At 41.3% G+C, this 16,597-nt stretch overlaps 1 protein-coding gene across 1 annotated transcript in view; it reads right to left on the bottom strand.

Annotated features, from left to right (window-relative positions):
• LOC109423367 (uncharacterized) overlaps positions 1-16,597 on the bottom strand; it is a 45,616-nt gene that overhangs the window by 17,112 nt on the left and 11,907 nt on the right. The window contains exons 7-17 of the mRNA XM_062848683.1: positions 16,137-16,562; positions 15,936-16,003; positions 12,072-13,017; positions 10,572-11,045; positions 10,369-10,512; positions 10,143-10,304; positions 9,923-10,081; positions 8,752-9,183; positions 8,486-8,692; positions 8,126-8,422; positions 7,890-8,069 (exon numbers count right to left, since the gene is read on the bottom strand). Coding sequence (XP_062704667.1) covers positions 7,890-8,069; positions 8,126-8,422; positions 8,486-8,692; positions 8,752-9,183; positions 9,923-10,081; positions 10,143-10,304; positions 10,369-10,512; positions 10,572-11,045; positions 12,072-13,017; positions 15,936-16,003; positions 16,137-16,562 — 3,495 coding nt within the window. The remainder of the gene's footprint in view (positions 1-7,889; positions 8,070-8,125; positions 8,423-8,485; positions 8,693-8,751; positions 9,184-9,922; positions 10,082-10,142; positions 10,305-10,368; positions 10,513-10,571; positions 11,046-12,071; positions 13,018-15,935; positions 16,004-16,136; positions 16,563-16,597) is intronic.

Below are 16,597 nucleotides of genomic sequence, written 5' to 3'. Positions count from 1 at the left end.
ATTTTTTTTTTCTTTTTAAGGGATTTGTATGCATATTCAATGTTTCTATAGGATTCCCGCCAACATTTTTTCCAGGGGATTTTAAGATGTGATCAAGGGATTTCTATAAACTCTTTCCTAAATTATCTCCAGCAATTTCTTAATTGTTTGCACATAAGTTTTTCATAAAAAAATATTCAGGCATTTCCAAAAAAAATCTTCTGAAATTTTTAAAGATGAATTTCAGTAACACTAAAAAAGATGTAAATTCATTCACAATGTTCTCTAAAATAATACCAAAAGAGATCTTCAAGGGAATTATGATTGTACACTGTCTACATTGTTTTTTCATTTCAAGGACAAATGACTTGATATCCCAGTTCAACATGCACAAATCTCAAAAAGTAAACGTCTGACGATAGTATAATTTTTATTTTGCCCTTGTGCAATTGAAATACGCTTTACATAAAAAAGCTGGCTTTGTTTTTCACAAGATTTGTGTGCTTGAATTCGTGAGTAGGTACGAAAGTCTGCCATTGTGGCGGTCATGTTATGATCCTAACAAACTTGTCCTTAAAACATCCTTATAAACTACGCAAGGCCTCATATTTGAATATTTTTATGGTAATTTTTTTGGACGCTTTGAATTTAAAACCTTTTATTTCAAATGCATATTCGCTGTCCAGCATTTTTTTTTCAATTTGGGGCTTTGTTTTGCATTATCTATATTAGATAAACATGTCAATCAAGTTCATAAAAATTTCTGCATTTTTCGAAAGTTTAACAATTATTTTCTGAATTTTGATACTAATAAGTTTTTTTTTTTGGAAAATAGGGTTACTGAATCACTGAAAAACTTACAATTTGAGTTTTGTAAAACTGTGTCCCGCATCAGTCCAAAATATATCTGGTCACATTACACTAGATATGTCTGAAAGATGACATTGGATGTGTATAAAAGATGGCACTAGATATGTATGAAAGATGGCATTAGATGACATTAGATGGGTCTGAAAGATGGCACTAGATATGTCTGAAAGATGGCATTAGATATGCCTGAAAAATGGCATTAAATGTGACTGAAAGATGGCACTAGGTATGCCTGAAAGATGGCATTGGATGTGTCCGAAAGATGGCACTAGAAATGCCTGACAGATGGCATTCGATGTGTCTGAAAGATGGCACTAGATATGTCTGAAAGATGACATTAGATATGTCTGAAACATGGCACTAGATATGCCTGAAAGATGGCATTAGATGGCAATAAATATGCCTGAATGATGACATTAGATGTGTCTGAAAGATGGCATTAGATATGCCTGAATGATGGCATTAGATATGTCTGAAAGATGACATTAGATGTGTCTGAAAGATGGCACTAGGTATGCCTGAAAGATGGCATTAGATGTGTCTGAAAGAGGCCACTAGATATGCCTGAAAGATGGCATAAGATGTGTCTTAAAGATGGCACCAGATATGCCTGAAAGATGGCATTAAATGTGTCTGAAAGATGGCACTAGGTATGCCTGAAAGATGGCATTTAGATGTGTCTGAAAGATGGGACTAGAAATGCCTGAAAGATGGCATTCGATGTGTCTGAAAGATTGCACTAGATATGTCTGAAAGATGACATTAGATATGTCTGAAACATGGCACTAGATATGCCTGAAAGATGGCATTAGATGGCAATAAATATGCCTGAATGATGACATTAGATGTGTCTGAAAGATGGCATTAAATATGCCTGAAAGATGGCATTAGATAAATCTGAATTCGAAATCAGCATCTGCTGATTGTGAGCCACAAATTGTATAATCAATTCACTGTCACATGAATTGTTTAGTACCATCAAGTTAAGGAATAGAAGCGTCTATCTGGGTGTAGAGTAGATGTGACGCTCAAGCGTAACAATAGCGTGCTCGAATACAGAGGGTAGTCAGACGTTTATGTACTTGGGGATATGTAGAGAGAAAGAGGAATAAAGAGTTCAGTTGATTGTTACACACCAAGCGACGTGGTTGATTTTTATTCGTCCGAAGACACTACAGTTTCTGGCGAGAGGATTAAAATTACTCGGCTAGTTCGACGGGTTGTGAAGTGCTACAAATTATTTTTATCGGTTGTTTTAATAAGTGTGGAAGGTGAGTCCATTTGGATGAAATAAAAATATGCTCCGAATCTGTTGAGAATATCAGAGTGAAAAAGGGCACAGGTCGTGATTTCTTTGGGCTAAACAAAATGGCGGGGATGAGTGCTGGTTTCATATCTGGAGTCGAAGTGCAAATAGAAACGGAAAATGTGGGGTCGAAAAATATAGAGAATATTTCAAGTTGCGAATCCTGATCAGTGCATGATGAAGATAATTGGAAAAGTGGGAGAAAAATCATGATACCAGGGAAATGGAATAAAAAGTGCAAATATGCTTTGAGTGTCTCTCTAAATAGCGTGTGGATTTGAAAAAAAAGAAAAAAGTAAATGGGGAAACCGGTGCCACATACATGATGGAATTTGTGTGGATGACCGTGGCCATAGCTGCTCACCACGTGTATATGGTAGAATAAAACAACGGTGTGTTGGTGACAGGTAAGTCAATTGGAATATTATGATTAAAGTATGGGGAGAGCGGACCGCTACGCAACTGGGTGCGAATGAGAGAGGCAACATAGTGACACAAACTTAGTAGGCAAAAATCGGGAACGCAACTGTGTGCGAAATAGACTGCCGCTTGGTGGTCAGCTTCAGCAACATAATACATATATCATTATATGGAGTTCGCAACTGTGTGCGAGGGGTTTGGCAACTGGGTGCCACGCGGTTAATGTCTGTTTTAATTGGGATCGCAGGCAAGAGGGAAGGCAACTGTGTGCCAAGCGCATGATTACATAAGAACAAGAAAATCGCAACTGGGTGCGGATACAGCAGCGACGGTGTATATAGAGTAAAGATTGGTAATGAATTTCGCAACTGTGTGCGACGTGGGAGGGAAGTAAGTGACACGATGGTTAGGGACATTGATTGCAACTGTGTGCGTGACTAAAACAACTTTGTTCTACTCGGATTATGCAATGAATACATGTACAATCGGAAAAAAGATGCGGAAAGTAGTCGAATGAACTGAAAGTACAGGGATGCCAGATTGTTGGGGAATAACATGCGCAGAAAGTTCTAGTTGGTTTTTGGAAACGATACGGGAAATGTAAATAAATTGAAACAAATATATATACCAAATTATTCAAATTGAGATTTTACCTTAATAATATAAGAAATAATTAGGGGCACAATATTATTTGCACGATTCCAGGTATGAACTCAGCAAAACAGAAACAAAAAAAAATGTGGGAGTATAAACCAGGTTATTTTATTCTCGACTTTTAGAATGGATTCGTTCCGGAGGATCAAACCGTTCGAAATGGGGGCTGATCGGTCGCAATTGCCAACCGAGTGGCAGAAATGGAAAAGAGAGCTTGAGCGTTATTTCGATGCAACTGGGTTATCTTCTCAGTGGGAAAAGCGATCGATGCTTTTGCATCTGGCAGGGCCCGAGATACAGGAAATTTTTGACCACTTGCCAGGAGTCGATGAAATCCCGCAAGTCTTGATCGATCCTCCGTATTATGACGTGGCAATCCAGAAGTTGGACGAACACTTTGAGCCGATGCGCAGGAAAAATTATGAGAGGCATCTGTTCAGGCAAATACTGCAAAAGTCGGAAGAGAGGTTTGCTGATTTTGTTCTTCGCTTACGTATTCAGGCTAAGCGTTGTGAATTCGACAAGTACGATGCCAGAGAGGTTGAGGAAAGGATTATTGAACAGATTGTGGAGGGATGTAGATCAACAGAGCTACGGCGCAATATTTTGGCCAAAGATTTGAGACTAGAAGACATCATAACACTTGGGACTACATTGGCGGATGTGCAGGAACAGATGAAGCATCTGGATCGCAATGATGCGAAGCCGTCAAGCGGAGGAGGCAATCATTTTGGGGTGAATCCAGTGTTCAAAAAGGGACCGGCATCCAGATGGAACACCACTGGAATCCAACGTGATAGAAATCCTCACAGTTGGGTCCCGGCAGCAAAATCGTTCAACTCAACGGACCGAAAATGCTTTGCTTGCGGATATAGAGGTCATCTGAAGGGAGATTCTACTTGTCGGGCAAAAGGTGCCAAATGTCTGAAGTGCGGGCAGCTGGGACATTTTATGAATCGGTGCTTGAAGCGCATCAACCAGCCGGATATGACAATGGAGAAACCAAAACGAATCCGATTGGTTGCAGAGGAGGAAGAACCGAAGGAAGGGAACATCTTTTTCGCTATGGGGAATAACTTGTTCGAATTCATGGTGGGTGGTGTGAAAATCCCCATGATCATAGATTCCGGGGCGGCTGCGAATCTTATCGACAAAGCTACATGGGAACGAGTTCGGAAGACAGGAATGAAGATTAAAGAATATTGGGCGAAACCGGACAAGAATTTGCTTGCGTACGCTACGAAGGAACCGATGGAAATTATGGGTATGTTCACGGCCGAAGTCCAAGCGGGTTCGATTAAGACGGATGCTAAATTCTACATCGTCGAACACGGACAGCACTGTTTGCTGGGAGACAGCACAGCAAAGGAGCTGAAAGTGCTAAGAGTCGGATTTGATATCGGATCAGTTGGAACGGCCAAAGACGCATTCCCAAAAATAAAAGGAGTTCTAGTTGAGATCCCGATCAACAGAAAGGTTCAACCAGTGCAGCAGGCGTATCGCCGAGCGCCAATTCCCTTGGAAGAACGGATTTTTGAGAAGCTGCAGTATCTTTTGGAAAAGGACATAATTGAGAAAGTAGAAGGCCCATCAGTGTGGGTGTCACCACTGGTTCCCATTCTGAAGGAGTCGGGAGATGTCAGGCTCTGTGTGGACATGCGGCAAGCGAATCGGGGTGTGCTTCGAGAACATCATCCGTTCCCGCTGATCGAAGAACTGCTCGGAAGGGTAAATGGAGCGGTGAAATTTTCAAAGGTTGATGTTAAGGACGCTTATCATCAGCTAGAATTGTCGGAAGATTCGCGGGTGATCACTACGTTTATAACGAAGTACGGCTTGTTTAGGTACAGTTGTTGATCTTTTTTAGTCTGCTTGATTTATATTACGAATGTTGAAATAAATGCTTCTGGTTTCTTTATTATTTTGTATTCATTATCCAGATATAAACGCCTAATGTTCGGTATTAGTTGTGCGCCTGAGATCTTCCAGAAAGTCATGGACACGATTGTGGCTGGTCTGGAAGGAGTCATTGTTTATTTGGACGACGCGATGGTTTTCGGTAGAACACCACACGAGCATGACCAAAGGCTTAAGGCGTTGCTTGCTCGTTTCGAAGAATACGGGGTCTTATTGAACAAGGAAAAGTGTTCATTCAATGTGGACAGCCTGGAGTTTCTTGGTCATCGATTAACCCCGGAAGGCATCAAACCAACGGACAGTCGAGTTACATCAATAACTAAGTTTCGAGAGCCTGAGAATGTAGGAGAGTTGAGAAGTTTTTTGGGTTTGGTGACCTATGTTGGTCGATTTATACCGCATCTGGCCACCAGAACCGATCCACTCCGAGCTTTATTGCGGACTGGAAATAAGTTTGTTTGGTCAGCGAAGGAACAGGCAGCGTTCGATGAGATCAAAGCAGCGGTTTCCGACATCAATAATCTTGGGTTTTTCGATCCTCAGGATCTCAGTATACTTGTCACTGATGCTAGTCCATCCGGACTTGGAGCGGTCTTGCTTCAAGAAGATGCAAAAGGAGAAAGGAGAATTATTGCATATGCGAGCAAGTCTCTATCCGAATTGGAACGAAAATACTTCCAGACCGAACGGGAAGCTCTTGGTCTAGTTTGGGGCGTAGAACATTTTCGTCTCTACCTAGTTGGAACCAAGTTTAAACTGGTGACAGACTGCAAACCCTTGCAATTTTTGTTCAGTCGTCGTTCTAAGCCCTGTGCACGGATAGAGCGTTGGGTACTTCGGCTACAGTCTTTCGATTACGAGGTGGTTTACGAACCTGGAATTACTAACCTAGCGGATGCTCTATCGAGACTTTCACCGTCGGAACCCAAAAGCTTTGATGACGAAGGAGAACAATATATTCAGTTGATCATAAAATCGCCAGCTCCAATAGCAGTGGCTCCAGAGGAGATCGTCTCAGAATCGCAAAAAGATGAACAAATCAAGGAGGTGATTGAAGCGCTGAATAACGGTAATTGGGCGGATTTTTCCAAGGAGTTCAAGCCGTATGCTGCAGAGTTATACCAGTCAGCAGGAGTATTGCTGCGAGGTGATCGGATCGTCATTCCAAAATCGTTACGCCAACGTGTTTTGGAGCTTGGCCATGAAGGCCATCCCGGTATAGTAGTTATGAAGCGACGGTTACGGCAGAAGGTGTGGTGGCCAGGAATGGATTCGGAAGTAGAACAACTGGTGAAACGCTGTAAGGAATGCCTACTTGTATCATCAGCAGGACCTCCAGAACCACTAGTGCGAACGAAGATGCCGGACAAGCCATGGGTGCACATTGCGATAGATTTTATGGGGCCGCTTCCTTCAGGCCACAACCTGCTGGTTATGGTGGACTACTTCAGTCGATTTGTAGAGGTTGCCATCATGAAGGAAATAACAGCGAAACTAACGGTACAGGCACTGCATGAATGCTTCTGTCGTTATGGCATACCGGAGTCCATCAAATCGGACAACGGTCCACAGTTTACGAGTGATGTACTGCAGGAGTTTTGCAAAGAATATGGAATTGAACTACGGAAGACAACACCCTATTGGCCGCAAGCGAACGGGGAAGTAGAGAGAGCCAATCGTGCTCTAAAGAAACGGTTACAGATAAGCCAGGAGACAGCAGGAGCCGATTGGAAATGGGATCTAAGAATGTACATTCTTATGTATAATTCTACACCCCACTCAACAACTGGAGTAGCACCATCCTTACTGATGTTTGGAAGAGTTTTGCGTGACAAATTACCGGCAGTTCCACTCACGGGTTTGAAGTTAGTTGAGGACGTCCAAGATCGGGACCGAGAAAAAAAGGAAAAGGAAGCGGAATACGCGGATATACGACGACGAGCGAAACCGAACGCGCTCAAAGAGGGGGACGTAGTATTGGCGAAGAGAATAACGAAAGACAACAAACTCGCAACTAACTTCAGTCCGGAAGAGTTAATCGTATTGCAACGCAAGGGAGCGGACGTTACACTACATTCTAACGAAACCGGAAGAACGTTCCATCGAAACGTCTCGCAATTGAAACGAATGGAAGTTGGATCAAGGGACAACCCGACAGGTTCAGAAACCCTTGAACACATCCCGAAGCTACATCCAGAAACTTCAACTTCAGCAGAATTGCCAGATTCGTCAGCAGGTGTGACGTCGACGGGAAGACCTCGCCGTGAAAGCAAGCAACCGCAATACTTGAGTGACTATAGATTGGGGACAGTTACAGACTATCCAGAAAGGGGGGAGATGTAGAGTAGATGTGACGCTCAAGCGTAACAATAGCGTGCTCGAATACAGAGGGTAGTCAGACGTTTATGTACTTGGGGATATGTAGAGAGAAAGAGGAATAAAGAGTTCAGTTGATTGTTACACACCAAGCGACGTGGTTGATTTTTATTCGTCCGAAGACACTACACTGGGGAATAGGGATTTCTTGTGGATTTATTTTTTCAATTAAAATATCAATTAGTTCATCGTACGCATGTTTCTGATGTGTACATGAATGTTAAATACTTTCAACATTGTAATCTCCAGTTGTTCTTAGGCGTGGTTAGCCCAGTCTAAGAGAAATCATGAAATTGACATATTTCCGAAATAACTATTTTCTTGCTTGAACATTTCAAAGTCATTTAGCCTTCCCAATAAAGCTTACCGATTCCTAAACGATTGACTGCAAGTCGTACAGTTGTGTATCTTCGGTGCGTGAACGTCCTTATGGCGTTTAAGCCTCAACGTTGTATCAAAAGTTTTATCGCATTCCGAACATTTTAGAGGTTGAAAACTACCATCCTTTTGTTTGTGGTACGCAAGCATATGATTTTCCAACCGTTTCCTGAAACATAAAGTATGATTAAAGAATGGCTGCGTTCGTTTCCGTTTTCCTCTTACTCATAATTGAACGTTTCGGTGCACAAAGTGCACTGGATCTTTTCTCTGTGAGCTGCGTTATGGTGAAGCCACAGGCGTTTCTGAGTGAACCAAAATGAAAAACATTTGGCGCATTGTAAAGCTGAACCGGAGGAATTCTGTTGTGTTTGTAAAGGTACTGCCGAATCGTTGTTGGTGTCTATTCCAACGGGTTCTTTGTTCAAATTAGCTATTTTAGCATTTAGCTGTGCCTGCACCGAATAGAAACCTTCTTCCTTTTCTTTTTCATGTGCTCTTTTATGAATTATTAATTCGTAGCTATAATTGAAGAAAAAAAATAGTTCAAGACGAACGTAACGATAACAGAAATAGTTTATTTACGGTCTGCGAAAACTGGCATCGCACATATCACATTCGAAGATCTTCGGTGCATGTTTATTTACAAAGTGCTTTTTCAGCCTACTGTTTAACCTAAATGATAGTTGGCAAAAATTGCACTTGTACGGTCTCGGTTTGCCATCGTCAATTTTTTCAGGCTTTGGTTTGCCAGGCTTACGCTTACGCCTGGCCGGAGGCTTTACAATATTCCTGCAAGACATGTATAGATGTTTCAATTCGAAAAAAAAGCTAGTTAAAATATCACTTACCCAGTTTCTACTGAATTTCTCTCAGAACCATTCGCATTCTCATTATCTGTTTTGGACACTTCGCTTAACGTTGAAGTATTTGCACCTGGTAATACGGCTTCCTCTAAGTAATCGTCTTCACTAGGTTCAATTTTCACTTCTCCAATGTCAATAGTATCTTCCAAGTCTGCTGATTGTTCACTTTCTATCTGATGATTGTTAAGCAAATCATTTTGAGAGACTAATTGCAGATGCAAAACCGGACTTCCACTGTAGGTATTTTCTGAAAAAGATTCTGCTTCTTCCGCAAAAGTCAGTGTAAAATCGTCTTCATTCAGGGGTTCGGTTTTCACTTTCACGTGTTCTTGCAACGGCTGCTGTTGCACATCCATCAGGGCTTTGTCCTGATTTTCATGGGATAGTTTGGGGTCATCTAAATAGTTTGAATCTTGTCTGAAAAAGGGATATACGAACATAACTGCTGAGTGTGGCCAATATATCAGCTGCTACCCAAGTAATTCGACACCCTATTTGCTCATAATTTCAGAAAAAAAAAAACAGTTCCTTATTGGCCAACCATGGAACGATGCACAAAAAATGAACCATTTAATTATACCTAACATCACCTAGAACAGCTACTTAAGACACACGACAAACTATCAATTCATTTCTTTGAAAGATCACGGACGAAATGATCGAGTTTTTGTAACCACAGAAAAGGGAAAGTGAATAATCTCGGACGTATTTAACCGGAAGTACGTCATTGCCCGAAACCCTTCGTGTTCTGTCGTAAAGACAGTGGAGACAGAAAAGACAAAACAGAAAAAAACAGATAATACAGAGAAGACAGAGAAGGCATAGAAGACAGAGAAAACAGAGAAGACAGAGAAGGCAGAGAAGACAGAGGAGACAGAGAAGACAGTCACGACAGAAAAGACAGAGAAAACAGAGAAAACAGAGAATCGCTATGTAGGTAACTTGGATGATAGTCCTGTTGCCTACCCTAGCCCAATGGACGTAGGGAAGAATTCGCTAATGTCTTGACTGGTCATATACCTTAACTAAGGTACAAGCCAATAAATTACAGAGAAAATCGGAGAAGAAAAAAAATATCACAGCAGTTACGCTCTAATGGTCCCGAACGCGAGAACTGTAAAAATCGTAACGGTATTTTTATAGAATAGTTTCTTACCTAGTAGAAACCTGCGATTTGATTCCGTGAACACGTTTTTTGTGCGCCGTTAATTTGTATTTCTGCGCGAACGTATAAGCACACATTTCACAATTGAACGTTAATGCTTCCCGTTTGCGTTTGGTTTCATGCATTCGTAAGTGGACTCGAAATGAACGTCTGAAAGAAATAACTTTTTTATTAATAACATCTACAATTAATACTTAAAAATATAACATACTTGCATACAAATGATTTCCCACAATACGCTTCGGAACACTTAAACCTCTTAGCTCCATGGTGTTTCATGTGCAAACTAAGCTTTCTGCGATCCTGAAAAGTCTTTTGACACACATCACACTGCCCAGGTTGGTGCCGTTCACTATGCATCTGAAGTGCGTAACTGTGATGAAGAAAAAACATTAAATTTCGAATCCACGTGTTAATTACCAATATGTGGCACTTACTTAGTAGCGAATGATTGTTCGCATATGGAACAGTAATGGACCTTTTTTTCCTTAACTTCTGCCGTTTTGGTGGGAGCTTGAGTTTGGGTTTTTGGCAGTTTGTCTAAATGTTCCTGAGAACGCTTATGCTTTTTCAACTGAGTTCTACAATACAAAAAAATGACAATTTTATATGTTGTAAAAGTATCAAGAAAACAACTTACTCATATAAGAACTTCACTTGGCAGACTAGGCATTCGAACGGCTTTGGCTCGTGTATCAATTTGATGTGATGTCTCAGATTTTGTTTGGTCCGATATGCCTTAGGACATGAATTGCACTTATGTGATTCAACATATTCATCATCGAGAGCCACGGGTTTGTCCAATGATACTTCGGACAATTGAAATGACTCCATGTCTTCTCCGGCATGACTTTCAATTTTCACTTCTCCTATGTCGATCATATCTTCTACTCCAATCAATTGCTGATCATCCGGCGGCATATCTGATAATTCTACATAATCGTCCTTGTGAGTTTCAGTCTTTACTTTACCAATGTCGATCACAGTTTGCATATCGAGCTCATCCTGGTTAATTAGAGTTGATAATCCAATTTTCAAATCTCGAGTTTCCGACTCATCTCCTGATATTTGTTCCATTTTAATGAGTTCGATCTCCATTGTGAAAAAAAATAATGAAAATTAACTTCTTCCTAATAAAATTTAATATATTCCTTCGTGTAACCAACGACTGTTCTTTAGAAAATTTGTTTACATTTGCTTTCGCAAAGTTAACAAAAAATGTTGACAGTTCTCAACGGAGGAAAATAGGTAAACATTTCACTACTACGGATGCATATGCGAACTCGTATACAGATTGGTCTATATACATATACAAAGGCAAGGGTGATGCAGATATAGCTGTATTCAGCTATACATACAGCTACCAAAGTTACTTGCTTATACCACGGACAGACATGTGATACGAGTGTGATTCCTGTACAACGGTACGCACTGTCAAGAAAATTCTAACAAGACTGACTTGAAATGAGGGAATTTTCAGTATGGCACTCATTTCAAGTGCAATTGTACAGTGATTCTTGTATCACATGTGTGTCATAAGTATTACCTTACCGATCAGACTAAAGCTAGTATGACACTCTTTGACCAATGCCAAATATTTGACCACTTTTGACAGTTAAATTTTGACCAATGTGTACCTGGCAAACAAAAATATTTGTCACTCTCGAAAAACGAATAGGGACAAACAGAGCCAAACAACCTGCCAAAATTTATCTGTCAAAAGTGGTCAAATATTTGGCGTCTGGGCAAAGAGTGTAATAGCACCCTTGTGGGAATTATCGTTGAAACAGAGTAAAATAAAATACGTCCAGTCAACTATCACATTCAGATTCGTCTATTTTCTTGACCATCATCAACATTAAAAACATAAACACAGACAATGTTCGAATTCATTTTTCGAAGACAGATTCTGTCACATACCCGCAACTGAAACACATCGCATACACTCTAACACTCCTCCTCGATGATTACAGTTCGAAATGACTTTTACAAACGAAAAACTCCATTGATAACATTTGCAACTAAAACAATCCTATCGTTCTTCTGAATGCAGCATTTTTCTGCATTGAATTCGACTCGTGCTCCAGATTCAACCATTCGCTTCACAGAAATCAGATTGTGACGAAGATCCGGAACAAACAAAACATCCACCAGCTTGACATTAACCACATTTCCATCCTTGTCGAATCCAGTAAAATGTCCTTCTCCAACACCAACAACATTCGTCTCCTTTCCATCGGCCAAACAAAGTTTACACGCTTTGTGTTGGAGTTGATCAAAAAACGACCGGTCTGATGTCATATGGTGTGACGCCCCTGAATCGATAATCCAGCCACCGCCACCGCACACCTCTTCCATGGCAGAAAAACAAATAGATCGATTCTCTTCCTTTTGTGCTGCAATCTTCGCATTGTCCCTGTCGGCAGCGCTTTCGTGATGGACACCTTGTTCTTTAGCCAATCTCGACAAGTAAATGTAGCAGTTGTTCCTTATATGGCCTGGTTTGCCACATTCAAAACAAACACGGCGTTCTTCTCGATGGGCTGATTCCACACTAAACGATTTTCTTCCTTTCGACACTGCAGCTTTCATCACCTTCTCCTCCTGCGTTGAAACTTTCTGCTGGCGTTTGTAGTACTCGTTCAGAAGTTTCATTTTCACCGTTTTCTCCGTAAATTTTCCATCACATCCTTCCAGCATTGTTACGAAACTGTCATAGGATTCAGGTAAACTCGCCATGATAAAACTGCACTTCATTTCCTCTGATATATCACAGCCCACCTCTGCTAGCTTGTCGAATAACGAATCCATTGCGATCACATGCTCTTCTACGTTTCCATTTTCATCCATTTCCATGCGACACAAACGTTTCACCAGGCCAACTTTTCCAGCGGAAGACTGCCGAACATGATAATCGCGTAACGTAATCCACGTTTCTTGAGCTGATCTTGCATTTTTGATCAGCTGCAACTGGCTATTTTCCACTAAATAACCAATCGTAGCCGCTGCTCTCTCGTCCTTATCCACCCAAACAGTCGACCGCTTTTCAATCGGAGGAAGATCATCCACGATTACTCGCCAAAGTCCTTCGCGAATCAAAATTTGTTTTGTTCGTTCCTTCCATAAATCGTAATTGAGGAAATTCAGTCGTACGGTTCCCGGCTTCAAATCCAGATCCATGTTTCCGATCACAAGTATCACGTATCACTTTTGTTTCTCAACCACTCAACTGTCCGTAAATTCCTTTTCGTAGTATTATTTTTACTCTGCTGGGCCCATAACCTGTGGGAATTATCGTTGAAACAGAGTAAAATAAAATACGTCCAGTCAACTATCACATTCAGATTCGTCTATTTTCTTGACCATCATCAACATTAAAAACATAAACACAGACAATGTTCGAATTCATTTTTCGAAGACAGATTCTGTCACATACCCGCAACTGAAACACATCGCATACACTCTAACAACCCTAAGGCCTGATTGTCCTTTGCTGTACGTAGGAGTCGCCTCCATTCGACTCGATCCATGGCTGTGCGTCTTCAGTTCTGCACTCTTCGAAGGGTTCGCAAATAGTCCTCCACTTGATCGACCCACCTCGCTAGCTGCGCTTGTACCGCGGTCGGATGGTTCTCGAGAACCATTTTAATCGGGTTGCTATCCGACATCCTGATGACGTGACCCGCCCACCATAGCCTCCCGATTTTCACGGTGTGGACGATAGTTGGTTCTCTCAGCAGCTGTTACAGCTCGTGGTTCATTCGCCTTCAGCAAGTCCCGTCTTCCATCTACACTCCGCCGTAGATGGTACGCAACACCTTCCGTTCGAAAACTCCAAGGGCGCGTTGATCCTCTGCACGTAGAGTCCATGTTTCATGCCCATAGAGGACTACCGGTCTAATCAGTGTTTTGTAGATAGTAAAGTAAGTTCGATTTCCTGCCACAATGCGTCTCTGAATTTCTCAGCTGCTCTAACAATACGATGCCCTGTTGGCAGTGGAACCTCATTTCGGGTCCTTTCCTACAGCATTGATAATATTTAAGGAGCTATAGTAACTGAATTACAGTCTACAAGTAAATCGTGCAAGCTTCACAAGTCTGTTACAAGCTTCTAATAGCTTTCTTGAAAGATTGCATAGTTGGGTTTTGCTTGATTCGTAAGGGAAGCTCATTTCATGTTAGAGCTCTGGAAATTCAAACACTTTTTCTATGGGATGTCATATGTGTAGGGAAGGATCTGGTGCGTTCCTGGGGTACGCTAGAGGAGCTCCAACGGGTAGTTCGGCAAATTGTTGGTGTAACCTTGGCAATGCGACTACATAGTTGACATGCGTCATTTATAAAGTAGAATCTTGAATTCTCCCTGTAGATTTGGTGTCAACTTCCTGTAAATGATGCATTTGAGAGCAATGGAGAAGTGCTAGTTCTTCCCATCTAAGTTGTTGTGGACATCGTGCGTGATTTTGGCCAACGCCGTAGTTGTGCTGAACAGCTTCCTGTATCCTGTGACTGGTATTTCGCTAGCAGATGAGAACCGTTGCTGAAGATGATTTTGACAATTTGATTCAGTAAAACCTTCTCCATCATCAATCAGAGATACCAGGAAGCACTGTTATCGGTAGGAAATCTTTGGATTGTACTGGATTAACAATTCGTCGGTGGTAACAATACCTTTCTTCCAAATGGCCAGGTTGTCTCACTATCTATGATCTACAGAATAAATGAACGGACAGATTCACTTTGTGGTTTCACAAACGAGATCGGTATGCCGTCCGCCCCAATGGCATTTGACGGAACTTGATTTCTCCAGCGTTGGTATGACGGAAGCAAGGACGGAAGCTAAACTAATTACTGGTGTTCCCTATTCTAACAACTCGACAGATTTCACCACGTATTTCCTCGCTGGAGGGCGCGGAATGCGGCGATGTCCTTCACAAAAGAAATGGCCCAGCAGTTCAACGTCACTCTGTTCAGAAGACACGTTTTCCTTGTCAAGTTGTTCCAAAGCTTTGTAGCCGGATGATCCGATGAGGAGAAAAGTTCGCCGTGGCGCTTTTTTTGCGGCTGCTCTAGCACGTTTTTGAATGTAGTCTCGCCAATCTTCGCGTTGTCTGTTGGGATTACGTGAAAAGAGACTGCAGGCAAGACTTCTCGTGGCTATGGCTTCTTCAATTTCAGCAGTTATCCACGGAACCCGCTTGTCATTCAGTAGTATATGTTTCTTCCTGGCGACGTACTGAAGCAGGACTGCTGTTTCCGCTTCTGCTTGTATCGTTCCAAGTTTTGCCACGTTATTCAAGTATTACGGCTGTTCGTGGGAAATTCATTTGGACGTGATAAATACCTACTTGGAAAAAAATCACCTTTACAATTATCATTGATAACATTTTTTAATCTATTTATTTCTTCTCTTCAGTTATCAAATCGTTAATCGAAGAAGTTGTTTAACACTTATCGAATAGTGGTATACAAATAAATTAATGTATTCTATACTTATTAATTTCTATCCGATATTTTTTGTCGTGTTGTGCAAAGATCTCTCAGAGTTTAGTTATCCTGTGGTTTTTCATGGGTTCCTGGCATCCTTGCTGAAATAGAGATACTTGTAAAGCACAATTTTAGAATCCACCGCACACTTAGATAAAACACCATCCTGAAATCGACTGAGAAAAGATACGCTCGCGCTGAAGTGTGTCAATCAACCATGCTTTCTAGCGATTGATAGTTGAAATTTCATTCTTTGCCTATCCTTTCAATTAGGATGTTCTAGGCGAGAGTCTATGTACTCTCTCGGCGATTGTCATTCGACTGATTTGTCTTTCCAAACCCCGATTATGACAATTTGGACAACATGGACAGATTAATTTGTCAATTGACGGTTATCAATACTTTAATACGTGTTTATTACCTGTTTTTCAATCCCGTGGGTTGTTCCACGAATTTGTTTCATACTGGCACATTTAACGATAGTTGAGTTAGTGTTAGGCTTCCTCTGCCTTTATACTGAGCTTCCTCGAACGCTTGCGCTTTTTAATTTCGTTGTGCGATGGAATATGCATCTGCAATGTATGCCTATAAAAAGATTTACGTTAACATTCACTAAGTGATATTCAGAAACAATGTGAATCTGTCTCAAATCAATGCCATATCAATAGACGTAAATTTTGAACAAATCCCAAACGAAAATTAAAAAAAAAATGCTTACTTATCAAAACATGGCTTTCCGCATATGGGGCACTCAAACTTCCGTGGGCCATGAACCTTCCTATTGTGATGCCACCATTTTATCCTAGACGACATCACCTTGCCGCAAAGGTTGCATTTGAATGAGAAAACTCCACTGTTCTCCGGTGTCCCAATCATACTCATATCGAGCGTATCCGTTTCACTCGAAGCTGGTTTGTCCTCCAATTCGTCATCGGAACCGGGTTCCACTTTCACCTCTCCGACATCAATCGTGGTTTGTGGGAGATCGTCATCTTCCTTTTTATACGTTTGTTCACCGTTCGAGCGCAAATCTGTAGATGAATAAACTGTTTCTTGTTTTAAGTTCAGTTCAGGTTTTGAATCGACTTCGTCATGCGATGTTGTCTCAGTTTTCACGTTTTTGGGCGCCACGGCGGTATGTGGACTGAAAATACAGAAAAGTGTGGTTTAATGACAAAA

The sequence above is a fragment of the Aedes albopictus genome, chromosome 2 (assembly GCF_035046485.1).
Source record: "Aedes albopictus strain Foshan chromosome 2, AalbF5, whole genome shotgun sequence".
Classification (NCBI taxonomy): Eukaryota; Metazoa; Arthropoda; class Insecta; order Diptera; family Culicidae; genus Aedes; species Aedes albopictus.
Note: the sequence above shows the minus strand (reverse complement) of the source record. Positions and strands in the feature narration are given on the sequence as shown.